This window comes from Corythoichthys intestinalis, chromosome 3, assembly GCF_030265065.1.
Source record: "Corythoichthys intestinalis isolate RoL2023-P3 chromosome 3, ASM3026506v1, whole genome shotgun sequence".
NCBI classification, from domain to species: Eukaryota; Metazoa; Chordata; class Actinopteri; order Syngnathiformes; family Syngnathidae; genus Corythoichthys; species Corythoichthys intestinalis.
This window is the reverse complement of record NC_080397.1, coordinates 53,968,867-53,994,140: the sequence shown is the minus strand read 5'-3', so window position 1 is coordinate 53,994,140 and position 25,274 is coordinate 53,968,867. Positions and strand designations below refer to the sequence as shown.

The following is a 25,274-nucleotide window of genomic DNA, read 5'->3' as shown; positions in this document are numbered from 1 at the left end:
TCATACCTTCCCTAAGGTATTAGCTATATTTTACCCTTAAAATGCAGGGAGAAATCCCGTGCTTGTAGCTGCAAGGCTAAACCCTCCCCCACCGGTTATTGCTCAGTTTCAGTGAGTCAGCTGTGCCACACGATAGAGGAGGTGAAACTCCTGATTTTTTTTCCCCCATCAAAGAAAAACAAAATCGCTGGTATGGGAATACTTCGGCTACAGAAAAGTTACAAACAGCCGCGACTTAGAGGAGAAGGAAAACATGTTTGCGGAGGGTGGCTGCCGAGGAGGCATGATTTCACATTTATACAAAATTAAAGGTTAGTAAACACTGTCATGAAGGTTTCCTAACAGCTATGAGAGTTAACTCCAGCATGTTTAGTGTGTCTAGCAGTAGTAAAACATGGAGTTTTTTCTCTCTGGCAACTGTCTGTGTTGAGAAATCGAGTGTTACAATACCGTGAAACCGTGATATTTTGGCTTAAGGTTATCATACCGTCAGAATATCACACCGGCACATGCCTAATTGTGGCCTAAAAGAGCCAAAATATGATGTCCTCATATGTGGACGCCAGCTTTACGTCATTATTATTATTTTTTAATTAATATACCAATAATAGTCACTTGCCCAATAAAGGGTCAAGTACATCTGCACATCTAAATCAGTCCAATGTAACTAGCCAATGATACTACCTTAAAAAATGAAGAAATAAAATACAGTACATCTGAAATATAATTGGTAATAATAGAAACATATTTAAAAATAATACAAAGCTTGAGTATTTGTCTTAAAAAAAACTTCAACCTGTTGGAATTACATTCAAACTTATAGCTGAATTAATACAATTATTACTGTGCCAATTAAAGTTCAGTTTAAGTTCTCATTTTTAAATTTACAGTAGTTCTTACAGAAGACTTCAAGAGATAGCTCATGCCTCCTTAATTTTGTCTTCATTGAGTCAATAGCTGCTCATCTTTGCACTGTGCTTTCAGACCTTTCCGGCTCTTGACCCAGATGAAGCCGTGTACGAGCCTCGCAGCTCTCGGCTATTGGTCCGAGGGCTAGGAGAGAATGATGCAGATGATGATGAAGAGGACTGTGAATCTTCAGCCAGACTTCTGGGCATGTCCTTCATGAACCGCAGTGCCAACCAGAGATCAAACCCCTCTCCCTACATCAGACAAACTCCACCTAGGTAGGAGGATTTTGCTACTCAATAGCTTTTTAATAACACTGCTGATTTCTGACTACTTAGATATATTATAGAGACTTTTGCTACTTCTCCTGTTTCCCAGATCATGTTCAGCACCCTCAGCTCGCACCATGGTTGTTTGTGTGCTATTTCTAGCCATAGTGGCCTCCACGACTATGGTTTTGTACTTTTTGCCCGGTTGCAACTTTACAAAGGTAAGTAAAATGCACTGAATATGAGTATTCCTAAATGTTAGATTCCTCAGTTTTCATATGTCATTCTCATTGGCTGGGCGATTGGCTGGTTGACCAAAAAGCACCAAAAAGTCATGAAAACGGATGGCTGGACTCTTGGTATCAACCATATCTCCAAAAAAATCTTCCTTTTTGCAGAGGGGATGCCCTGAACAACAAAACAATACGTCAAACAGCACTGATGGTGAACTTTTCCCTTGGGCACAATATCAGCTCCCCCGTAGTGTACGTCCTCTCAGCTATGACCTCACATTGAGTCCTGACTTCAGCACCATGGAGTTTAGTGGCTACACTGTTATCAACATGATTGTACTTCACAACACCAAGCGGATTGTCCTGCACAGTGCTAATCTCAACATTACCAAAGCTACATTCAAGGTGAGATTTGTTTTGAATTTATCCAACCAAATGACTTGAGTTTAAAAAAACAGTGACATACAATCAATCATTTTTACATTGCTCTGGTCATCCAGTGTCAGTGGTGTGATCCAAAGCTGGTCCCAATCCTGAATATATGGAGGTGGGGGATGGTACTAATTTGGACAAATACAGCGATTAAACAAATGAATAACTAGTAGTGTGACATCTCATGGGAAAAATGGAAATTAAGAACAACTGTATGTATGGGGAGTTCTGAATTTGCCCAGAACAGGACTGATGCAATAACGCCCATGTTTCAGTGCAAACATTTTAAATAGTACCTATTTCTCGCTAAATTCTCACGAGATTGCGTTGTTTAAAAGAGAAGTAGGGATTTCTCGATCCGATCACGTGATCCGAAATTGGGCCGATCAGGCCATTTTTCAGAGGATCGGAATCAGGTGGAAAGAATCGGGTTTTGAATTTATGCCATGCATATATTAAAAAAAATACTGGTAGTCCCTGGGTTGCGAACAAGCTCCGTTCCTATGCTGGCAATGTAAACCGAATTCCCGCGTAAACCGAAATTAATCCTTTAAGTACCCCTAAATCTCAAATAACTATGAAAAAAGCCCAAAAGTATTGTATCTTGGTTAATGATGGAAGACACGCTGCCCTCTGGTGGCAGCCTTGGATCTAACTGGACTGTCTTCTCGTCTGACTGAGCAGCAGACTCTTCTGACATGGATAAAGGACAGCTGCGCTCTCGTTTGGCCCAAATAAAGCTGTAAGTTGTTTCAGCTAATATACGTTTGTGTATGCATTCGTTATTAAGTTTAGAGCTACAGTTTGTGGAGTTATGCGCAAGCGATTTGCTATGAGAATTGTAAATACGTTACCATTTGTAGCATTTAAGATAGCGGACTTTTATTAGGCAAATCTTAATTTACTAAATTTACATATTGATCAGACTAGATGGACATTTGAACATCAATTGTTTTTTGTCAAGGGTTTTATTGTTAAAATGCGTGCCATTTTGAACATAAGAGTACAAATGTATGTTACAGCTTTACAAATTATCAAAAGTGAAGAATGTAAAAAGCTTTAAAAACCACAATTGCCGTGTTTGCTGTCTTTTAAGCTGAACAACTCAACGTTTTGTGAGGACACAAAGAACACCTCATATTAATAAAGTAAAAAATGGCATATTGTGAGGTACATTAAGGTACTGTTTATGCCACAAAAAAGAAAAACTGGAGACAAAATGGCAGACGAGACTTCGGCATCGTAAAGTCGAAATCACGTAAATTGAGTACGTCGTAACCCGGGGACGAACTGTATAGACCCTAATCACCAACGTCACAGAATGGCGTGTCGCTGTATCCGGCCGCCATATTGTCTGTCATTGTTTATCCGTATTCTCAATGGTTTCAATTTGTCGTGCAATTTATAGTGCAATTCATGGAAGCCCCGGTGCTTTCAGACGCTGTAAACTCATTGGATGCGTTGCATAAAAGGCGTTATGTGGAAAAGCTTCAGTCTATCCATTCGCCAGATCCATATTTGATGCCTAAATCGATATTTTTCGACACGCTGTCTTCGCCCTTTCTGCCTGACATCTGCTACCCTGATATCTACAACTATCTTGTCCACACAAAATCAGCCTATTCTCATAAAAGTTTGCAAAACTTTAAGAGCAGCACTCTAAGCAACATTACCCCGTGTGACCCTTTACTTCCAATGTTCTAAAATGGCGACAATCAATAAAAAAAAAAGTTGACTGCGATGGCCGACGCTTCAAGGATAGGTGGATATTGGACTATTTCTTCAATAAAACATGCAACAACTGTGTCTGCCTCATTTGCAAAGAGACAGTCGCTGTTTTCAAAGAGTTCGATGTGACGCGATAATGATATCACCGAACAAGACACGCTGACATGTACGACAACATTAGAGGGAAGATACATAGCGAGAAATTATAGCAACTTGATGCTAGTTTAATTTCACAGCAGCAGTATTTCGCAAGAGCCCGACTGTCGAAAGAGAACGCCACAAAGACGAGACTGTTGAAATTATTAATTAAAAAAAATAATAAAGCAAATGTGACACACAGAAGGGCTTGCTAAAATGTGTTGAAATATATTGTTCTATGTAAATCAGCCAAGGTAGCCCCCCGCATTTTTACCACACCAAATCTGCCCCCTTTGCAAAAGGTTTGGACACCCCTGTTTAACTGATGATCCGTAGACAAGGCCAGCTTCTTTCACTTGGTACCAGCTAAATATTATTCAAAATGTAATGATGGTGGAAGAAATAAGCATCTTGAATTTGAAACTGTATGTTGTCGGCGATTAGCCTCGCAATGATCTTAATTGTGATTGTCAGCCCAAAACCCTCTAAATATATATTAAATGCATCTTACCAGATATAAAATGACTACTACATAATCTGTGGTAATCGTTTGGAGCCCAGTTTTCTCGTCGAATTGCAGCAGTCCATCTCGCTCTCCTCTCCAGGTCTCTCGGAATACAGTAGAACTTCAAGTCTATCTTCTCTGTTATTGCAACCAACCGCCACACACGCCTTCACCATTTAGATTATTAATGTTAACGAGCAGAAAAACACGCCATAATAGGAGGAATTTACGTAGCGATAATGCGTCTACACGACGAGTTGACGGACAATATGGCGCAGAGGCGTGGTTGTGACGTCATGCGAGTAGGGTCTATTGTGGTGGCTAGAGTAACCATGATTTAGAGTCAGTTAACATTTTACAATACATTACTGCCACCTTGTGGTCATAATAATTCACCGCATCCACCATGTGATGCAGTTTGGAACACATGCTCATTCACTTTCACAGTACACGACCTGTAGGTCGCATTGACGCTGTTGAGTGCTTTCTGTTACGTTTCTGCCTTGGAAACTACAGTCTAAGTATTTTACAGCTATAGCAACCTGTTAACAGTGGCACAGGAAGTGGGGTGCTGAGGGTGCTGCAGTGCCCCCTGGTGTTGGAGAGAAAAAACATGTTTTGGGTAGGTTTTTTATGTTGGTTTATTCAAAATGAATGAATAAATAAATAAAACATATACAAACAATAGCGTACTGTATTTAACTTTGGGAATTAAATATGTGTGTTGAAAATTTTTTTTGTTTAATAACACCACCTGACACCTTGCTTGTTACTGGGTCACGTTAAATAAGGCGCTATTGGAACGGAAAAGTAAACTGTTCACAGAGGAGGCGTTAACATGGCACAAAAATTAATTAGCGATTTTTCTTTACAAAAGCAGCAACACTTTCTAAAATTCAATTTGAGGTAAAAAATGAATATGATTGTCCTTTGGTGTCTTCATATAGGAAGGACATGCTTGCATTGTAGCCATATTATTATTATTTGTTGCTGTTGAGCTGCCGCCGTGCAGAGCGCTGTTGGATATTCATGTGCAATTTATTTTAGTGTTGTGAAAAAGGGATGTTAAACCAAGGCTTAGTGGCCCTTTTAGTTTTTAAATGTGTTCGCGTGTCATTGCGCCTTCTAGCTGCGGGGATTTGCATTATAATAAACGAGCGCTTTTAATTACAAAAAAAAAAAACCTCCAACACACAGTCGGTGAAATAAAACACTGTCTTTGTAGTAGCCTAGTAGTAGTATGTAATGTGTACTGCCATTGTGCACGCCTTGAAAGGAAAAAACATGCCAGCATGACAAATTTGGACCGAAACCGCTGTTTTTGGATGGGAAAAACTAAAAAAGATCCTCAGCACCTCCTGCTGTGAGTGACATCTGGCGCCCCATGCTTGTTATGATGTAGTTTATGTGTGTTTATGAGTAAAAGCTACATGAAAGAAATTTGTCGACAAATCTTGCTGTATGGAAGCTAACCTATTCCGTACTTATAGCTTGTAGCTCAAGTGAAGTATTTGTGTACTGGCGTTTATTGTGCAGTTGTGTTAAATGCATGCAATTTTACAATTTCACAAACTTAAACAAATTACTTCATATAAAAAAAAAGAAAAGAACAAGCCTGGTGTTTTATTGAAGGACATACAGTGTTAGCTGGCTATCGGGCAGTGGACAAGGAAACGCACTGTATTGGGCAGTACAATTACATATATTTTTATTTTTTAAGAGCTAAAAAGAATCAAAATAATATAGTACAATACTGTAACATAGGGGTGTGACAAAATATCGAAATGGTGATATATTGTGATACTTTGTACAGCAAAAGGTTATCGATATGCTCCTGCAAGAATCGAGATATCATTTTAAAGAGGTGTCAATGTCAAAAAAAAAAAAAAAAAAAAGGAACCAACAAGTTGCTACCAAAATCTTCCACCATAATATTGTCTCAGTTAACCTTAATGCTGCTTTGATGGTTCTGGACACTCAATCCATTTAGACTGGGAACGTTCGTTCATTCGAAACCAGAGCATTTTCAGGGCATTTATAGGTCACTTGCTGTTCATTTTAGGGCATTTCTAGGTCATTTCCTGTTGAGTTTGAGTCACTGCCTATTTATTTGGGTGATTCCCAGGTCTGTAATACAAAATGAACAGGAAGTGACCCATAAAATACCCCAAAATCAACAGGAAGTAACTGAAAATCAACAGGTAAATAAATGACCTTAAATGGCCCAAAATTACCTCATTGCCTGGCATTGGCTGCTACTGACGGCCATAGACAGTCAATCTGTTTGAAGTGGGAGGGATGGCAGTTCAAATGATTTGGACTTCTACTAGTGATAAACCCATTCAAATTCACAGCAGAAGCTTGTTTTTCTGTTTATTAGTTATTTTTAGAATATCCTAGAATGATTTCCTGACCAATGTGTCGATAATCGTTGTATCACCATTAGAGGCGTGCAAAATTTCCGATTCTTAGATTATTCGCGCATCGGCCGTGGAAGATTCGAGAACGATTCACAAACATCCAAATTACGATTATTGAATTATACCAGGTAAAGCGGAAATAAAACGCAGTCGGCCGTCAGCCGCTACAAACACTCCAGACGTCCAGTTGCTAGTTGCTACAAACATACGGCAACATCCGGCTATGGTAGATATCACATATATCTAGACTAGATGTAAATAGACAGACTTTCCAGCGCTAGTAGACAGGCGCCATCTTAAAGCAGTAGACTTCTCTAGAAGGCTCTGTTGTAGAGAACCTAATTACTTTTTATCTAAAATACCCCTAAATCGGCAAAATCTTGACTTGAATCTATCTTTAAATGATGAAACAGTTTTAAAACTTTCACATGTTGAAAGTAGACATGAGGGAAATTATGGAACAATGGGCGCAATTTGAACAACTTTAACGGTTGATTCACAACATTAAATTAATTGAATGTAGTTTAAAGCTGCTGTTACAGAATGGGATTTTATTTACTGTTTTTAACCAGTAACTTGATACTGAAGTAGTAGTTTGGTTTATTTAGCCTGAGAGGATTTTTGAACAATTATGGAACAAATATACAAAACATTAAAAAAAAAAATTTTTTTAAATGGGGGGAGGGGGGGCATCTATAATCGATTTATAATCGAATCGGAGTCTCTGAATCGTAATCGAATCGTTAGGTGCCCAAAAATTCCCACCGCTAATCACCATATCGTCAGATCATCGTTATCGTGAGCTTTGTATCGCAAACCGTATCGTATCGTGAGGTACCAAGACGTTCCCACTCCTACTGTAACATGTTTGAAACTTTTGTTGGGAAAAAAATGGTATCGGCAGATTCTCAAAATCAGGTGACTCCGATGCAAAAATATGTGACTGGGACAACACTCGTTAGAACAGTTTAATAGGAACAAACAGTTTGTTGCTGTGTGGTCTGCTTCAGTAGTTGTTAACTTGTTGCTTTCTCTCTTCCAGCTTGGTGATGAGGCGAAAACTGATGTCACCCTACTGGAGAATAAGACAAGGGAGCAGATAGCTGTTAAATTCCCTGAAGAGCTGAAGGCAGGCCAGCATTGTGTGCTGACTCTGAATTACACAGCCAGGCTATCTCACACCTATGATGGTTTCTACAATAGTTCCTACATAGATCATTCTGGAAAGAAAAGGTACACCAAGCTATGAGTTTTTTCCCACAGTAAAACCCTCTAAAATATTTATCTTCGGATATAACCCTCTAAACTATTTAATTCTGTAACATGTACGGACTTACCATCAATTAACATTGTAATATTTGTAGCTGTCATACAAAACCAAATATTTATACTGCTCACCATTTGATGATTTGTTAAACTAGCACGTAGTGGAAGCAGCACGATATTTGCAGAGTGAAAGTTGCACGTTTTGTATAGGTATTTGCGTTGGAATTAATTAGTGTGTAGTGGTACGTCGTAATTTTACTACAATTCATTTAGACAGTGTAGTTAAACCCTTGAGTTCAAAATGTTAAATTCACAAAACTTTTATTAATCCTGCAGACAATATTTTACAAAATTACCAATATTGTTATAACAATATTGTTCAAAAAGTAAAATAAGTAGTTAACCAGTCTAAATCTAATTAAAATGGTAGAAACAATAAAACACAAACGCAGACCCACAGAGTATGCTTTTTTACAATTATATTTATTTTGTACGGAATCTACCGAATGAGAGTAGATTTCCTCCTTTCACCAGGAGAAAAATGACTGCAGTTTTCTGTTCTTTAGTAATCAGCAAACAAAAATAAATTTAACAATTTTTAGTTATTGTAATGTGACTTGATGTTAAAATAAGCGCGGCCATGAAATTACAGATATCTGCAATTCAGACATACACTATCTGTAATTCATCTGGGAGAATAACAAAATTGTAGATATCTGTAAGTCCATTAAAATCCTCTTAATTGATTTAAATTCTAGTTAGTAATAGCTACAACCAATGTTCCCTCTAATTTTTAATGTGTCTGAGCGAACACACAATCTCCCTGAGCACACTGCGGCCCACAGTGAGCAACATCAGATGTGCACCGTATTTTTTGGACTATAAGTCACACCAGCCAAAAAATGCGCAATGAAAAGGAAAAAACATATGTCGCACCGGCGTATAAGTTGCATTTTGGGGGGACATTTATTTGGTATAATCCACCACCAAGAACAGACATGTCATTTTGAAAGGCAATTTAGACTAAAAATACAATAAAGAACAACAGGCTGAATAAGTGCACGGTATGATAACATTACATGACTCATAAACAACGAACTGAGAACATGCCTGCTATGTCAATGTAACATAGCTATTTAGAGTTATTCAGATAACTATAGCATAAAGAACATGCTAACTAGCAACAATGATATAATAATGTGTGAATAAGTTCACATATAAGTCGCTCCAGAAAATAAGACGCACCCTCTGCCAAACTAAGAAAAAAAACAGCGATTTATAGTCCGTAAAATACGGTACATAGCGGCCACACACCAATATCACGCCTTTTCACGCCTATTAGCATTTCTACTGCCCGTAAATTATTTAGTAGTAAGAGCATTTAATGATTAATATCCATAATTAAAATATCTTTATAAATGTCACTGGAATACACACCAATCTGACTTAAATTGTACCTTATTTTTCACGTCCTAATATATAGGACTTGCATTTGGTGTACTGATATGTCAGTGCTCTCATCTACTATCGGTGTATGCCAGGGTGCATTTTTAACACTGCACATAGTCTCGTTCTCCACTATATCATTGATTGAGTTTACAAATTCAAAGGCATAGTTTTTACTTCGCCAGCTTTCTGGTATACTCACATACTTTGCCGTGTGATTGCGGATTTGTTGAACTGACACCATTGACGCATTCATTTCGATGGCAAGTAAAATATTGTCAATGAGAACTTCAACTTGCTCTGGGTCAGATTTTGTTTTGTGGGACAGCTCGTTTCTTTTCTGTCAATCTTTTGCATTCTACCGCAATAATGTACCAATCACCTGTCGCATCTTGAGTCTTTGTAATTTTCAATAGCTTTCAAATGACTTTTCTGCTGAATATGACGCTTGAGGTAGTCCAACTTCCATTCAGTCCACATTTTTCTCTCTGAAAACTCACTTGGTACTTTGGCTTCAGTTTCACCGATTGTTCATCTATTTGCACATGCTCCGACAGCCACTCAATCTTGTATGAACCGCATTTCTTTTTTACTTTGGCTTGATGAGTGGATGTGTCGCTGCCCGTTCGTTTCGCCATGATAAGGGGTTGGCCTTTGCGTCTCTGAACTCCGCCGCACTCACGCACTGTTGTCAGCTTGCTAACATACACCGCGCGTGTAGGCTGGGCAATACACAAGCAATGTCAATGCTATGATTGGCTGCGTAGCGGAAATGAACCTTATCGTATCATTTGCTGGACACCTGTCACTCACCGAGTTACAACATACGTTTCTGTTGATTTTTTTTTTTTTGTGCGCAGCATTGAATTTCTTGTGCGCAGAGTAGGTGCCAGTAGTGCGCGATTGCGCACGCGCGCAGCTTAGAGGGAACATTGGCTACAACTTCATTCTGCCAAATTTATGCTGTATAATTTGCAAAAGTGACAAAAATTTTACCTGGTCAAATGACGGTACCCATACCTGTAATTCGGTTTTGACAAGGCAATGCTATATAACAAATGTTTCTATGTTGAACTTTGTCACATTTTTAGTCACAACCTGACTAAAAATCCCAAATTTTCCTAAACTCTGCCCTTCCAGAAAAATGTTTGCATAAGATGTTAATTCTGGATTGTCAAACTTAGCTGGTTAATGTTGTTTGCAATTGCCAGAAGGCACTTCTATAATATTCCAAATAGGTATTTTATTCTGTTCATCCGTTGTTTCCAGGGTCCTAGCTGCTTCCCAGTTTGAGCCACTGTATGCTCGAAAAGCCTTCCCGTGCTTTGATGAACCATCATTTAAAGCCACTTTTTTGGTTAAAATTAACAGGAAACCAGAATACATGACCATCTCCAACATGCCTAAGGTACTTTTGACTCCAATTTAAAGCTATAGTTATTCCTGCTTTTAATGTCTGCAAATTCCTGTTTCAAATTTTGCTGCAAGAAATTTGGCATAGACAGTTAAGTGTATGTACTATACACACAGTACACTTAGTTTAAAAATTATGATTACCATAATTTTCGCACTATAAGACGCACCTGACTATAAGCCAGGGGTCTCCAACCCAGTCCTCAAGGCCCACTGTGGGTCCTGGTTTTTGTTCCAGCCGATCCAGCAGAGACAGTTGAACCAATGAGGCTTCTGTTAAAACAAGCCACACCTGACTGCAGTCAACTGATTGCACTTGTAAAACACCAGATTGGGGAAAAAGTGTTGTCATCTTGTTTGGTAGGAATGAAATCCTGCACCCACAGTGGGCCTTTGTGGAATAGGTTGGGGACCCCTGCTATAAGCCGCCACCCACCAAATTTGGCACGAAAACTGCATTTTTTCATAGATAAGCCGCACTGGACTATAAGCCGCAGCTGTCCTCAGTGTATTATTGGATATTTACACCAAAAGATATTAATCGGTAACACTATTTGACAGTGGCATCATATGACTGTCATAAAACCACCATGAAGCTTTGAACCAATTGGCTGCAAAGCTTTATTGCTTCAAGAAGCTTCATTTGGCAATGACTGCTCCCTTGTCGGAGACAGTCAACCTCTGCTGCCACCTGCTGTCAACACTGTCGTTGTCCAACATGCCTCCTAGATTGCATTGCAACGCAACAGATGTAAATAACAATCAAAATTCATGTTCTGTGGTAATTGTTTCTTCAGTTACTGTTCCGGTTGTTTCATTAACTGCTAGTTATGGTATTTGGTAACACTTTATTTGTCAGTGGTGCCATAAGACAGTCATTAGACAATCATAATTATGACAAGAAACTGTTATGAGCATTAATGAATGCTTATAACAGACATCATTTAGTCTTATCCGGCAAATTATTTCACTTTTGAATGGATGTAAAAGATCCAAGCTGGACATAAATGGGGTTAGTGACATAATTTGCTGGATGACACCTAATGACGTGAGCATTCAGTAATCCCATGATAGTGTCATGTCATAATTATGACGGTCCTATGACAGTCATATGACGCCGCTGTCAAATGAAATGTTACCTATTAACCCAAATAAATCAACAAATAAGCCGCACTGAACTATAAACCGCATGATTCAAAATGAAGGAAAAAAGTAGTGGCTTATAGTCCGAAAATTACGGTAAATACAGTTTGTGCCTGGCTGTATTGTGATAAGATGATAAGAGAGGTTGAATTGAAGTAGAGGCCCGTTTATCAGGTTTTCTCTGAATGGCTTTGCCATTGGCATATAATCAAGATGGTAAGGGACAAAATGAAATTTAAAATATCGGTAGGAATCCATGGTCCAACTAGGGTGCGCTGTTAACCTCAACTAAACTTATATGGCTAAGTTACTTAATAAAACTGTAGTCACATCACAGCAGTACGTAGCATTAAAAATAACACTGCTGTTACTCTTGAGTAGTAATTCCTACTACAGTGGTACCTCGACATACGAACACCTCGACATACAATCCTTTCGACATCCGACGTAATATTCGACTTATCATTTGTCTGGAGTTATGACGACATGCTCAGAATACGATGATTTACAACAGCGTTGCAATTTTATTGTTTTCCTGCAAGACGAGAAATCAGCATGGGTCCCAGGAAGGTTATTCCAGGTGGTTAAAAAAGGAAAGAAGTGAAGCTAACCATTGAAATTAAGATCAAAAGTATGGAATATGTCTACAAAATCGACGGTCCTCCTTCGACTTCCTTTCGCCAGTCTTTAAAAGTTAAGGTGACATTATTGTAACATCAGCAAGGAAGTCCCCAGCTTCGTCAGGTTTTTAATAATTTATTTCAGAACTTGTACAACACAACATGGCTACTGTCCATCATCGCCGACGCCAACAACAACAGAACAAGAAAAATGAAAGTAAAAACTCGAGCGCATCTCTCCCTACCTCTCGTCAGTCTGTTCAGGGACAGCACGCAAAACACAACCGCCAACAGTGTTGTTTTCGTCAGCAATGACGATAATGAAAATACTTCGTCGACGAACAATTTTTTCATGACTATGACGTGACAATGATGAACTAACGTGGTGTGGAACATAACGACGAATGCCAGTTTTCGTCTGACGAGACGACCACGAGATGAAAATGCGATGACGTTTCTGTTACATGTTCACAATGCGTGACATTCACATATTGTACGTGGAGTACGTCAGCTTGCATCATGGCAGTGTTTGGGTCGTATCACTCGTGAGTTGTGCTGCGCCTCTCCATCCTCCCCGAGTTTAGGATGTGTCTCAAGCTAGGCTGCGTTCCATCTTTTGTTTGAAAACACGGTAAGATTTGTTTTCTTATCTTGGCAAGAGAGAATATGCAACATAGCTTCAGCTTTGAAAGGTCTGTGCTGAGCGATCATCAGACACTACATGTAAATCCTAGCATTACCGTAGCATTCGCGTTAGCATTAACTTCAGGATGGCTAGCGTCCTCTTAAAACACTGGCCAGTTTTAAGCAGAGCCACTTGGCTTTTCTGGTCAATAATTTTAGAGCAGACATGTCCAAAGTGCGGCCCGGGGGCCAAATGCGGCCCATGGTCAAATTTTATCCGGCCCCCAGCCTCTGTCATAAGATCAATAACGTCTGGCCCGCACACAGACTTAATAAATTTGTCAGCAGTACTGCTACCAGCATATGAAGTAGCTTACACACTAAATGCTGTTCGTCATTTACACACTAAAAGGCAGCAGCACTCTAAGCAACATTACCCCGTGTGATCCTTGACTTCCAATTTTCTAAAATGGCGACAATCAACAAAAAAAAAGTTGACTGCGACGGCTGACGCGTCAAGGATAGGTGGAAATTGGACTATTTCTTCAATAAAATACACAAGAACTTTGTCTGCCTCATTTGCAAAGAGACAATCGCTGTTTTTAAAGAATTCAATGTGAGGCGATATTACCAAACAAGACACGCTGACATGTACGACAAGATTACGAGGAAGATACGCTGCGAGAAATTGAAGCAACTTTTGATGCTAGTTTAATTTCACAGCAGCAGTATTTCGCAAGAGCCCGAGAGTCTAAAGAGAACGGTAGTTGCGAGATTGTTGAAATTATTAATTAAAAAAAATAATAATAAAGCAAATGTGACACACAGAATGGCTTGCTAAAATTTGCTTAAATATATTGTTCTGCGTAAAGGACGTCAGCCAAGGTCGGCCCCCCACATTTTTACCACACCAAATCTGGCCCCCTTTGCAAAAAGTTTGGACACCCCTGTTTTAGAGTATGTAAAAGTTCTTTTTTTTATATAGTTTGTGGCTTCTAGGTAGGTTTAATTGAAAATAATGTACTGCTTTTCTTGCTGAGTGCGTATTATCATTACAAAGTTGGCGTTGTCCTTATAGACGCTACAATATGATGGAAAATGTTGAAATTGTTTGAAAACTTTATTTTTAGACTATTAGCTTGAATTTTACAGATGAAAACATTTTGAGTAACTGTCAACAAAAACTAGACACAAGTTGTATGAGAGTTCGTCGACTAAAACTAGATGAAGACGAAAACGTTTTGAAATGACTAAAATATTACTCAGTATTTTTGTTCAAAAGACTAAGAGCATTTTTTAAAAGCGCTGCCAAAAACAACACTGTAAGCCACATTATTATTATTCCAATTTGTATTGATAATTTGTTTTGCTATTTGTAAGTGCTATTTGTAATTGTACATGCAGTATTTATGGAGGATTTAGCATAAGTGTTGTGGCTGTGGAACAAATTAATCGAATTATAATGTATTCTTATGGGAAAATCTCGCTCGATATACGACCATTTCAACTTACAACCAGGTCCTGGAACAAATTAAATTCCTATGTAGAGGTACCACGTATGTATACTTTTAATATGCAGCAACAATATACTCTCAGTGGCCACGACATTAGGTGTACCTTTACAAAATAATTACGTAATATATCAATAGGGTTTTTAATATTTTGCCTCTGACATGATAGGGTATACAAAATCTGCCCCCAAAATAAAACATACTGTATAGCCTTAAATCAATATGTCTAGGACAGAACTAGTGCTGTCAAATTTATCGCGTTAACAGCGGTAATTAATTTTTTAAATTAATCACGTTAAAAACAATGACGCCGTTTTTTTTGTACATTGAGAGTTAAGAGGCATAGAATTGCGAGTAGACACAGGTGTTCATTGGACCACACAGTTTATTGGCAACTCTTTCACCACAAACATAACTATTGTGGCGAGCGACATGGGGAGAATAACGGGAGATTATCTTTTTCTTAACACGCTTCATTGAACACAACGCCGACATACAGTGGGGAGAACAAGTATTTGATACACTGCCAATGGGAAAACCCATTGGCAGTGTATCAAATACTTCTTCTCCCCACTGTATACCATTTGCAGTCACCACTGAGAGTCATGGTTGCCCAACTTCCCATCATGTATTTGGGCGGAACAGTTAAGTCACTACAATATCCTTTAGTGAAAGCACAACAAAAATAATATTCCTATCCCTCAAAAAAAAATGTTTGCAAAAAAAAAAAGCGCTCAATACAAAGAGAACTGGCATTCCCAATCAAAATAGCTATGCAAAATACACATAAAACCTACTCAGACTTTGGTCAAACTATTTTCAAACATTTCGTTTAGCTCAACAAATACACTAGATGGCAATCTTTAGTCACAATATACAAACTATCAGAGGTCTCGTACGTTGTGAAGTCAACACTCAAATGAACGTAAGGTACAATGAACCCGGAAACTACGGCGTCAGTCGAGGGGCAAAACGCACTCGTTGGCTTGATCTCTAATTAATTTAAAACTCGCCATTGACACCTTTTGGTGTATTTCAATCACTACCTTACGTAGTTAAAGACACTGGCAGGGAGCCCATGTGACGTCCCGCTCAACGACGTAAACAATGGCGAGCTATTAGTTTATTTTTTGATTGGGTTTTAATGTAAAATTACTGTAACTTGTACTCTCATTTATCTTTTAAGAACTACAAGTCTTTCTATCCGTGGATCCTTTTAACAGATGGTAATAATGTTAATGCCATCTTGTGGATTGATTGTTATAATAAACAAATACAGTACTTATGTACAGCATGTTGAATGTATACTGTATATCCGTCTTGTGTCTTCTTTCCATTCCAAATATAATTTATAGAAAAAGATGGCATATTTTAGAGATGATTTGAATTGCAATTAATTATGATTAATTTTTAAGCTGTGATTAACTCGATTAAAAATAATGAGAAAAAAAAAAAGATTAAAAGACGGAACCCATGAAAATGCAATCAGCGTAAAGGCAGAATTCATGTTTTGTATGTAGGAGTAGTTAATCATTCGACTAGTAAGTATTTTTTAAGTCGTTAGATTTTTTATTTTATTTTTGATTTTGCAACTTGCACAAATCTTTCTTGCATCCTATTTGAATGTCTTGACATCCAATGATTTTAATCCAAGCTTCAACAGTCTCAAGAAGAACCGAAAAATATGCATTTTCGAATGTGTGTCTCAGGCAAAGAGCACGCACATCGCCGATGGCCTTGTGCAGGATGAGTTTGCTAAGACCAGTGTCAACATGAGCACTTACTTGGTGGCATTCGTCGTAGGTAACTTCATCCCTGCCAACAGAACCATCTCTGACACTTTGGTAGGTTTGAATTCTCAAGTGCTTTTCCATTCAGATATTCTGTTTTACAGTGGTATGAAAAAATTGGGAACCACTGAGAAATTTCTATTATTTTCATAAATCATTGTGTGTTTGGATCAGCAAATTCATTTTGATGTATCAAAACATTAATGGACAGTCAGTCTGAATTTGTGCCATGGAATTTGCATTTTTAGGTTTCTGTGTACAGTGTACCAGACAAGAAAGAGCAAACTGGTTTTGCTCTAGACACGGTATCCAAACTGCTGGAGTTTTACAATGACTTCTTTGAAATTAACTATCCGCTTCCGAAACTAGGTAAAAGTTATCATTATCATTATTTCTTCGCCTTAGCCATTATATTTTTGGAAACTTACTATAATCTGTTTTGTTTGTTTGCCAGACTTGGTTGCTATTCCAGACTTCCTGGCGGGAGCCATGGAGAACTGGGGTCTGATCACCTTCAGAGAAACCAACCTGCTGGTGGGCAGGAACTCCTCTCTTATGGAAAAACAATTAGTTGCATCTGTTATTGCACATGAGCTCGCACACCAGGTACTTCTTTGTGCACATTTGTTCACTTTTTTGCTTACATTTGCCAAAACATAGGGATGCATGTGAAATTATTTCACACTGGTCTGTTTTAGTGGTTTGGAAATTTGGTCACAATGAGCTGGTGGAGTGACCTGTGGCTCAACGAAGGCTTTGCCACTTACATGCAGTTCACCTCACTGCAGACAGTACTGCCACAGCTCGACATGGTAAGTGCTGAGCATATACAGTGGGGCAAATAAGTATTTAGTCAACCACCAATCGTGCAAGTTCTCCTACTTGAAAAGATTAGAGAGGCTTGTAATTGTCAACATGGGTAAACCTCAACCATGAGAGACAGAATGTGGGGAAAAAAACGAAAATCACATTGTTTGATTTTTAAAGAATTTATTTGCAAATCATGGTGGAAAATAAGTATTTGGTCAATACCAAAAGTTCCATTTCAATACTTCGTTATGTACCCTTTGTTGGCAATAACGGAGGCCAAACATTTTCTGTAACTCTTCAATCTTTGCTTGGTGTAAAGAAATCAGCTGTGGGAGCAATTATTAGAAAATGGAAGACATACAAGACCACTGATAATCTCCCTCGATCTGGGCTTCATGCAAGATCTCACCCCGTGGCGTCAAAATGATAGCAAGAACGGTGAGCAAAAATCCCATAACCACACGGGCGGACCTAGTGAATGACTTACAGAGAGCTGGGACCACAGAAACAAAGGCTACTATCAGTAACACAATGCGACGCCAGGGACTCAAACCCTGCACGGCTAGACGTGTCCCCCTGCTGAAGCCAGTACACGTCCAGGCCAATCTGCGGTTCGCTAGAGAGCATTTGGATGTTCCAGAAGAGGACTGGGAGAATGTGTTATGGTCAGATGAAACCAAAATAGAACTTTTTGGTAGAAACACAGGTTCTTGTGTTTGGAGAAGAAAGAATACTCAATTGCACCTTACCCACTGTGAAGCATGGGGGTGGAAATATCATGCTTTGGGGCTGATTGAATCGGGCCATGTATCGAGAGATTTTGAGTGAAAATCTCCTTCCATCAGCAAGGGCATTGAAGATGAGACGTGGCTGGGTCCTTCAGCATGACAATGATCCCAAACACACAGCCAGGGCAACAAAGGAGTGGCTTCGTAAGAAGCCTTTCAAGGTCCTGGAGTGGCCTAGCCAGTCTCCAGATCTCAACCCTATAGAAAATCTGTGGAGGGAGTTGAAAGTCCGTGTTGCCCAATGACAGCCCCAAAACATCACTGCTCTCGAGGAGATCTGCATGGAGGGATGGGCCAAAATACCAGCAACAGTGTCTGAAAAGCTTGTGAAGAGTTACAGAAAACATTTAGCCTCCGTTATTGCCAACAAAGGGTACATAACAAAGTATTTAGATGAACTTTTGGTATTGACCAAATACTTATTTTCCACCATGATTTGCAAATAAAGTCTTTAAAAACCAAACAATGTGATTTTGTTTTTTTTTTTCCACATTCTGTCTCTCATGGTTGAGGTTTACCCATGTTGACAATTACAGGCCTCTCTAATACTTTCAAGTGGGAGAACTTGCACAATTAGTGGTTGACTAAATACTTATTTGCCCCACTGTAACAATATCAAGTAATGCGCTCTGTTATTATTTTTTTTGTGTTTGTAGGGCAACTTTTTTTTAGATGTTCGATTCAGAGCTTTGGACAAAGATGCACTCAACTCTTCCCATCCCATATCTACAGAAGTAAATTCACCTGAGCAGGTGCATGAGATGTTTGACTCTGTATCTTATCTTAAGGTATGCTTGTTATTTTTTTTCCCGTTATGATTTCTATTTAATGTATGCATAATTCTGATAGTCATGACAATGTGTTTTGCCTTGGTCTTTCAGGGGGCTTCCATTCTTCTGATGTTGAATGCCTCTTTGCCTGGTGACCAGCAGTTTAGAAAAGGTATCATTCAGTATCTAAAACAGTTTGCTGGCTTAAACACAGACACCGACGATCTTTGGAATAGTCTTACAGAGGTACGTGCTTTATTCTTCATGTTTTTCTTGGGGGGGGACTAATTACTGTATTTTTTGGACTATAAGTCGCACCTGAGTAAAGTCGCACCAGCCATAAAAATCCTAACAAAGAGGGAAAAAAAACATACAGTGTCACAAAAATGAGTACACCCCTCGCATTTCTGCAGATATTTAAGTATATCTTTTCATGGGACAGCACTGACAAAATTACACTTTGACACAATGAAATTTAGACTGTGTGCAGCTTGTATAATAGAGTTAATTTGTTTGCCTCTCAAAATAACTCAAAATATAGACGGTACACATGAAAGCCCGCTAACAGTTTGCGAAGACATGTCAACAAAGCACATGGATTACTGGAGCCATGTCCTATGGTCTGATGAGACGGGCGGGCTTTCCTGTGTACCGTCTTCAGAAGAGGCTTCCTCCTGGGGTGACAGCCATGCACACCAATTTGATGTAGATTGTGGCGTATGGTCTGAGCACTAACAGGCTGACCTCCCTTCAATCTCTCTAGCAATGCTGACAGCACTACTGTAACGAGTCACATGACATTTTGGAGGGAAAATGACTAGCAGTACTCAATAATTTGGACATTTAGGGATATGCGTTTTTCATAGTGGTGTACTCACTTTTGTTGCCAGGATTTTAGATATTAATGGGTATATTTTGAGTTATTTTGAGGGTAAAATAAATTAACTCTATTATATAAGCTGCACACAGACTACTTTTCATTGTGTCAAAGTGTCCCTTTGTCAGTGTTGTCCCATGAAAGATATACTTAAATATCTGCAGAAATGCGAGGGGTGTACTCACTTTTGTGATACACTGTAAGTCGCACCGGAGTATAAGTCGCATTTTTTGGGGAAATTGACTCGATAAAATATAACAGGTAGAACAAATATGTCATCTTGAAAGGCAATTTAAAATAAAAGTACAATAGAGAACAACATGCTCAATAAGTGTACAGTATAATAATTAGAGGTGTGCGAAATTTCCGATTCTTAGATTATTTGCGATTCGGCCGTGGAAGATTCGAGGACGATTCACAAACATCCAAATTCCGATTATTGAAATATGTCAAGTAAAGCGGAAGTAAAACACACTCAGCGCGCCGTGCGGTCTTCAGGACGCAATGAGGAACGGAGCGAGAGTAGCTAAACATCATGCTTGTCATTACCCGGCCCCTCGGGTAATGACAAGATAGGACTAGATGCGAAATAGACTCGGTGGCGTTAGCAGCACATGTACAGAAAGCTAGATGGGGGCGTTAGTAAACGGCCGCCATCTTAAAGCAGTAGACTTCCCTGCAGGCTGTTGTAGCGAACCTAATTAACTTTTTATCTAAAATACTCCTAAATCAGTAAAATATTGACTTGAATCTATCTTTAAAATGGTTTTAAAACTTTCACATGTCGAAAGTAGACAAAAGGGAAATTATGGAATGACAGGAGCAATTTTAACAACTTTAATGGTTGATTCACATTAAATTAATTGAATGTAGTTTAAAGCTGCTGATACAGAAAATGGGGATTTGAGTATATTATTTCTTGTTTTTAACTGATAACTTGATATTGATTTAAAACTTTTTTTTTTACAGTTTTCGTAACAAATGTACAAAACATTAACAGCAGCTAATGGGGGGGGGGGGGGGGTGGTCATCAATAATCGAATCTTAGCCTCTGAATCGTAATCGTAATCGAATCGTTAGGTGCCCAAAGATTCCCTCCTCTAATGATAATGTTACATGATGCATGAACAACGAAATGCGACTTGTTAACATAACATAGCTATTAAGAGTTATTCAGATAACTATAGCATAAAGAACATGCTAACAAGTTCACCAAACCATCAGTGTCACTCCAAAACACCAAAATAACATGTGAAATGATATAATAATGTCTTAATAATTTCACACATAAGTCGCTCCAGGGTATAAGTTGCACCCCCAGCAGAACTATGAAAAAAAACTGCGACTTAAAGTCCGAAAAATACAGTATACAGACAAGTAAAAATCCTGAAATGGCATTAATAGTTTTTCAATGGGTCCTTAGGTAAAGGTCTCAAATCAGCATCTAAATGTGTCAGAGATGATGAGGTCATGGACATCCCAGAAAGGCTTTCCGCTGGTTACGGTATCCCGTAAGGGGGACGAAGTGACCTTAAAGCAGGAGATTTTCCTACTTACATCAGAAAACACCAAGCATACCTCCAGGTGAGCTATGTCCTTCTCCTCTACTTCTTTCTCCCTTTAGCTATGCTATGACATCATGGATAGTCACTAGACCAAAAGGTGAATTGTACTGTGCCTGCTCTCCTAGCTTGTGGAATAATCCGGTGATGTATGTGAATGACAGCTGTAGTTTGACCCCTGAGTGCAGACAGTTGTTCATCCTGAAGACCAAAACAGGTGAATGACACAATATAATCAGTTACCAAAGTCTGTGAATTTGAAGTGAAATGCTAATTCATTGAGACAAATTATCTCTTCTCAGAGACATTTAAGGTTCCAGAAACTGTAAAATGGCTTAAGTTGAATTACAAGAACACAGGCTTCTACATTGTTGACTACGGGGACAAAGGCTGGGATGCTCTGACGAGCGCAATGTCTGACAACTTCCAAGTTCTTACACAGGAAGACCGTGCCTCGCTGATACACAACATCTTCGCTCTCTCCAAGTGGGTTTGCAAATAAAACACCTTTATTATACTTACTGTATTTTCCAGAGTATACATCGCTCCAGAGTCTTAATCAAGAAATGTCCCCACAGTCTCGCGCAACAGTACTTAGTGCTAATGTAAGATGCCTTTAGCTTGGCAAGCAACATCATAGCAGCGGTTAAGCTCAACAATGTCAGCTTTCTTAAACTTTCATTCCACCGTTCTGGATATTAATCAATCATCCGTAGTGGCTTCAACTGGTCTGTCTTTACTGCCAGCTTTGATTACTGTTGCATTACACAAATTACCGTCCACCTCACCTCCAAAGCGTTCCATGTGTAGTCCAGTCACTGCACAGGCCGCATATCTTCCTTCGTTCGGCTCCAAAGACACCTTAGGACTGCTGTAAAGCTAAGCTGTACTTTGTGTAAGCAACGCTGAGGCCTACTGGTTTTCAGGCATGCAACATCAATGAACATAAATTAAATCACTCAACTCAAAAATCAATAAACATTTCTAATCATTTTGATGCTGGTTTATTAAATATGCACATAAATATAGGCTATGCTGTAAGAGCTAATTCTTGGCTTCTTAATTACAAGCCAAGACTGCTCTCTAGTGGCTGGTCTTTTTACACAATGGTAGGCCAGTGTTAAATATTTTAACATTTCAGATAGTGCTGCAACGATTAATCGATTAACCCGAGTATTCGATTAGAGAAAAAATATTCGAATTAAATTTTGATGCTTCGAGTATTCCTTTAATTAAAGTGGCGTTGTAATGGTTTATTTTGAAAGCGCTTGCATTTAGTTTTATTGATTAGGGTGGATACACTGCCCTCTGGTCTGTCTCATTTCAAATGGCTGAATCCAACTGCTCCCTGTTAAGACCAATGTAAACCAAGTTTTTGTTTAAGCTAAGGTTTTTTAATGCATTCGTAATTTGGTTTATAGGTATATTTAGCCGTTTTTTGTTGGAATAAGTTTCTGAACCATTTGTTAAGAACATTATAAAAAAAATTTTTTTTTTTTAAACGGTAGCATTTTATAGCATTTAAGCTAGCGGACTTTTGCTATGTAAGTTAGCCAACTGTTCCTTTGTCGTACATAGATCCTCACTTAAAAAAAAAAAAAAAAGTATATATTTCTATATACAGGACTGTCTCAGATAATTAGAATATTGTGATAAAGTTCTTTACTTTCTGTAATGCAATTAAAAAAACAAAAATGTCATACATTCTGGATTCATTACACATCAACTGAACTATTTCAAGCCTTTTATTATTTTAATATTGCTGAATTTGGCTTACAGCTTAAGAAAACTCAAAAATCCTATCTCAAAATATTAGAATATCATGAAAAAGTATACAAGTAGGCTATTCAACTAATCACCTGAATCATCTAATTAACTCGAAACACCTGCGAGGGTTTCCTGAGCCTTAAAAACACTCAGCTTGGTTCAGTAAACTAAATCACAAGTATGGGGAAGACTGCTGATCTGACTGCTGTCCAGAGGACCATCATTGATACCCTCCATCAGGAGGGTAAGACACAAAAAGAAATTTCTCAAAGAGCAGGCTGTTCACAGAGTGCAGTTTCAAAGCATATCCACAAAAAGTCTGTTGGAAGGGAAAAATGTGGCCGGAAACGCTGCACAACCAAGAGAGATGACCGCAGCCTTAACAAAATTGTGAAGAAGAGCCGCTTCCAGAATTTGGGGGAGCTTCAAAGACAGTGGGCTGAAGCTGGAGTCCAGGTATCAAAAGCCACAGTTCACAGACGTGTCCGGGAAATGGGCTACAATAGCCGTATTCCCATGGTCAAGCCACTTCTGAACTCAAGACAACGGAAGAAGCGTCTGACTTGGGCTATGGAGAAGAAGCACTGGACAGTTGCAGAGTGGTCCAAAGTCCTCTTTTCAGACGAAAGCAAGTTTTGCATTTCATTTGGAAGTCAAGGCGCCAGAGTCTGGAGAAAGGCTGGAGAGGAGCAAAATCCAAGTTGCTTGAAATCCAGTGTGAAGTTCCCACAGTCAGCAATGGTTTGGGGAGCCATGTCAGCTGCTGGTGTTGGTCCACTGTGTTTCATCAAGTCCAGAGTAAATGCAACTGTGTACCAAGAGATTTTAGAGCACTACATGCTTCCATCTGCTGAAAAGCTCTATGGAGATGAGGATTTCATTTTCCAGCATGATCTGGCACCTGCCCACAGTGCCAAAACCACCAGTAACTGGTGCACTGACCATGGCATCACTGTCCTTGATTGGCCTGCTAATTCCACTGACCTGAACCCCATCGAGAATTTGTGGGGTATAGTTAAGAAGAAGATGAAAGACACCAGACCTACAAATGCAAATGAGCTGAAGGCCGCTATCGAAGCATCCTGGGCATCAATAACACCTCAGCAATGCCACAGGCTGATTGCCTCCATGCCACGCCGGATTGATGCAGTAATCCGTGCAAAAGGATTCCCAACCAAGTACTGAGTGCATCAATGGACATTTTCAAATGTTTGATTTAGTTTTGCTGTTATAAAATTATTTTTTTACTTGGTCTGAGGAAGTATTCTAATTTTTTGATATAGGATTTTTGAGGTTTCTTAAGCTGTAAGCCAAAATCAGCAATATTCAAATAATAAAAGGCTTGAAATAGTTCAGTTGATGTGTAATGAATCCAGAATGTATGACATTTTTGTTTTTTTAATTGCATTACAGAAAGTAAAGAACTTTATCACAATATTCTAATTATCTGAGACAGTCCTGTATATGTATGTGTATATATATATGTGTGTGTGTGTGTGTGTATATATATGTATATATATTTATATATATGTATATGTATACATATATATGTATATGTATACATATATATGTATATGTATACATATATATGTATATATATGTATATATATGTATATGTGTATATATATATATGTATATATATATATATATATATATACTGTTTGAGGCTCAGGTATTTTAATTTTTCATGTTCCTTATCCGATTACTCGATTATTCGAACTGACTAGTTCATCGATTACTCGACTACTAAAATAATCGATAGCTGCAGCCCTAATTTCAGACCAATGTTGTTTTTGGCAGCCCTTCTAATTTTCGTCTTGGTCTTTTGGAAAATAATACTTTTTAGTCTTATTCATATCTTAGTCATCTCAAAATGTGATTGTCCTCGTCTAGTTTTTGTTGATGAAAACTCAACACTAATATCGTCTAGTATTCGTCGATGTTTACTAAAAATGTTGTTGTTTATAAAATTTAAAAAAAAACTATTTACTCCAAAAATAAATGAATAATGGTTTCCATCTAATCTATTTTGAAAGAACTTTGACAGATGAGAACATATTGTAGCGTCCACAACAGGGGTCCCCAAACTACGGTCCATGGGCCGGATACGACCCGCCTCCACATTTGGTCCGGCCCCCTGAACAATACCAGAGAGCATTTTGATATTTTTTTTTTTTTCTAAATAGTGTTATTTCCTGGCCTTTTTCTGTGAAGAACTCATAGAGGGTTATTTGGTTATTATCTATTTAATTA

The 25,274-nt window shown here is 38.6% G+C and overlaps 1 protein-coding gene across 1 annotated transcript in view; it reads left to right on the top strand.

The window, feature by feature from the left end:
• Window positions 1–25,274, top strand: part of lnpep (leucyl/cystinyl aminopeptidase) — a 52,205-nt gene that overhangs the window by 9,812 nt on the left and 17,119 nt on the right. The window contains exons 3-16 of the mRNA XM_057831495.1: window positions 985–1,187; window positions 1,288–1,399; window positions 1,577–1,816; window positions 7,677–7,867; window positions 10,616–10,754; window positions 16,367–16,501; window positions 16,696–16,816; window positions 16,902–17,053; window positions 17,146–17,259; window positions 18,702–18,833; window positions 18,927–19,061; window positions 21,116–21,276; window positions 21,383–21,471; window positions 21,557–21,740. Coding sequence (XP_057687478.1) covers window positions 985–1,187; window positions 1,288–1,399; window positions 1,577–1,816; window positions 7,677–7,867; window positions 10,616–10,754; window positions 16,367–16,501; window positions 16,696–16,816; window positions 16,902–17,053; window positions 17,146–17,259; window positions 18,702–18,833; window positions 18,927–19,061; window positions 21,116–21,276; window positions 21,383–21,471; window positions 21,557–21,740 — 2,108 coding nt within the window. The remainder of the gene's footprint in view (window positions 1–984; window positions 1,188–1,287; window positions 1,400–1,576; window positions 1,817–7,676; window positions 7,868–10,615; window positions 10,755–16,366; window positions 16,502–16,695; window positions 16,817–16,901; window positions 17,054–17,145; window positions 17,260–18,701; window positions 18,834–18,926; window positions 19,062–21,115; window positions 21,277–21,382; window positions 21,472–21,556; window positions 21,741–25,274) is intronic.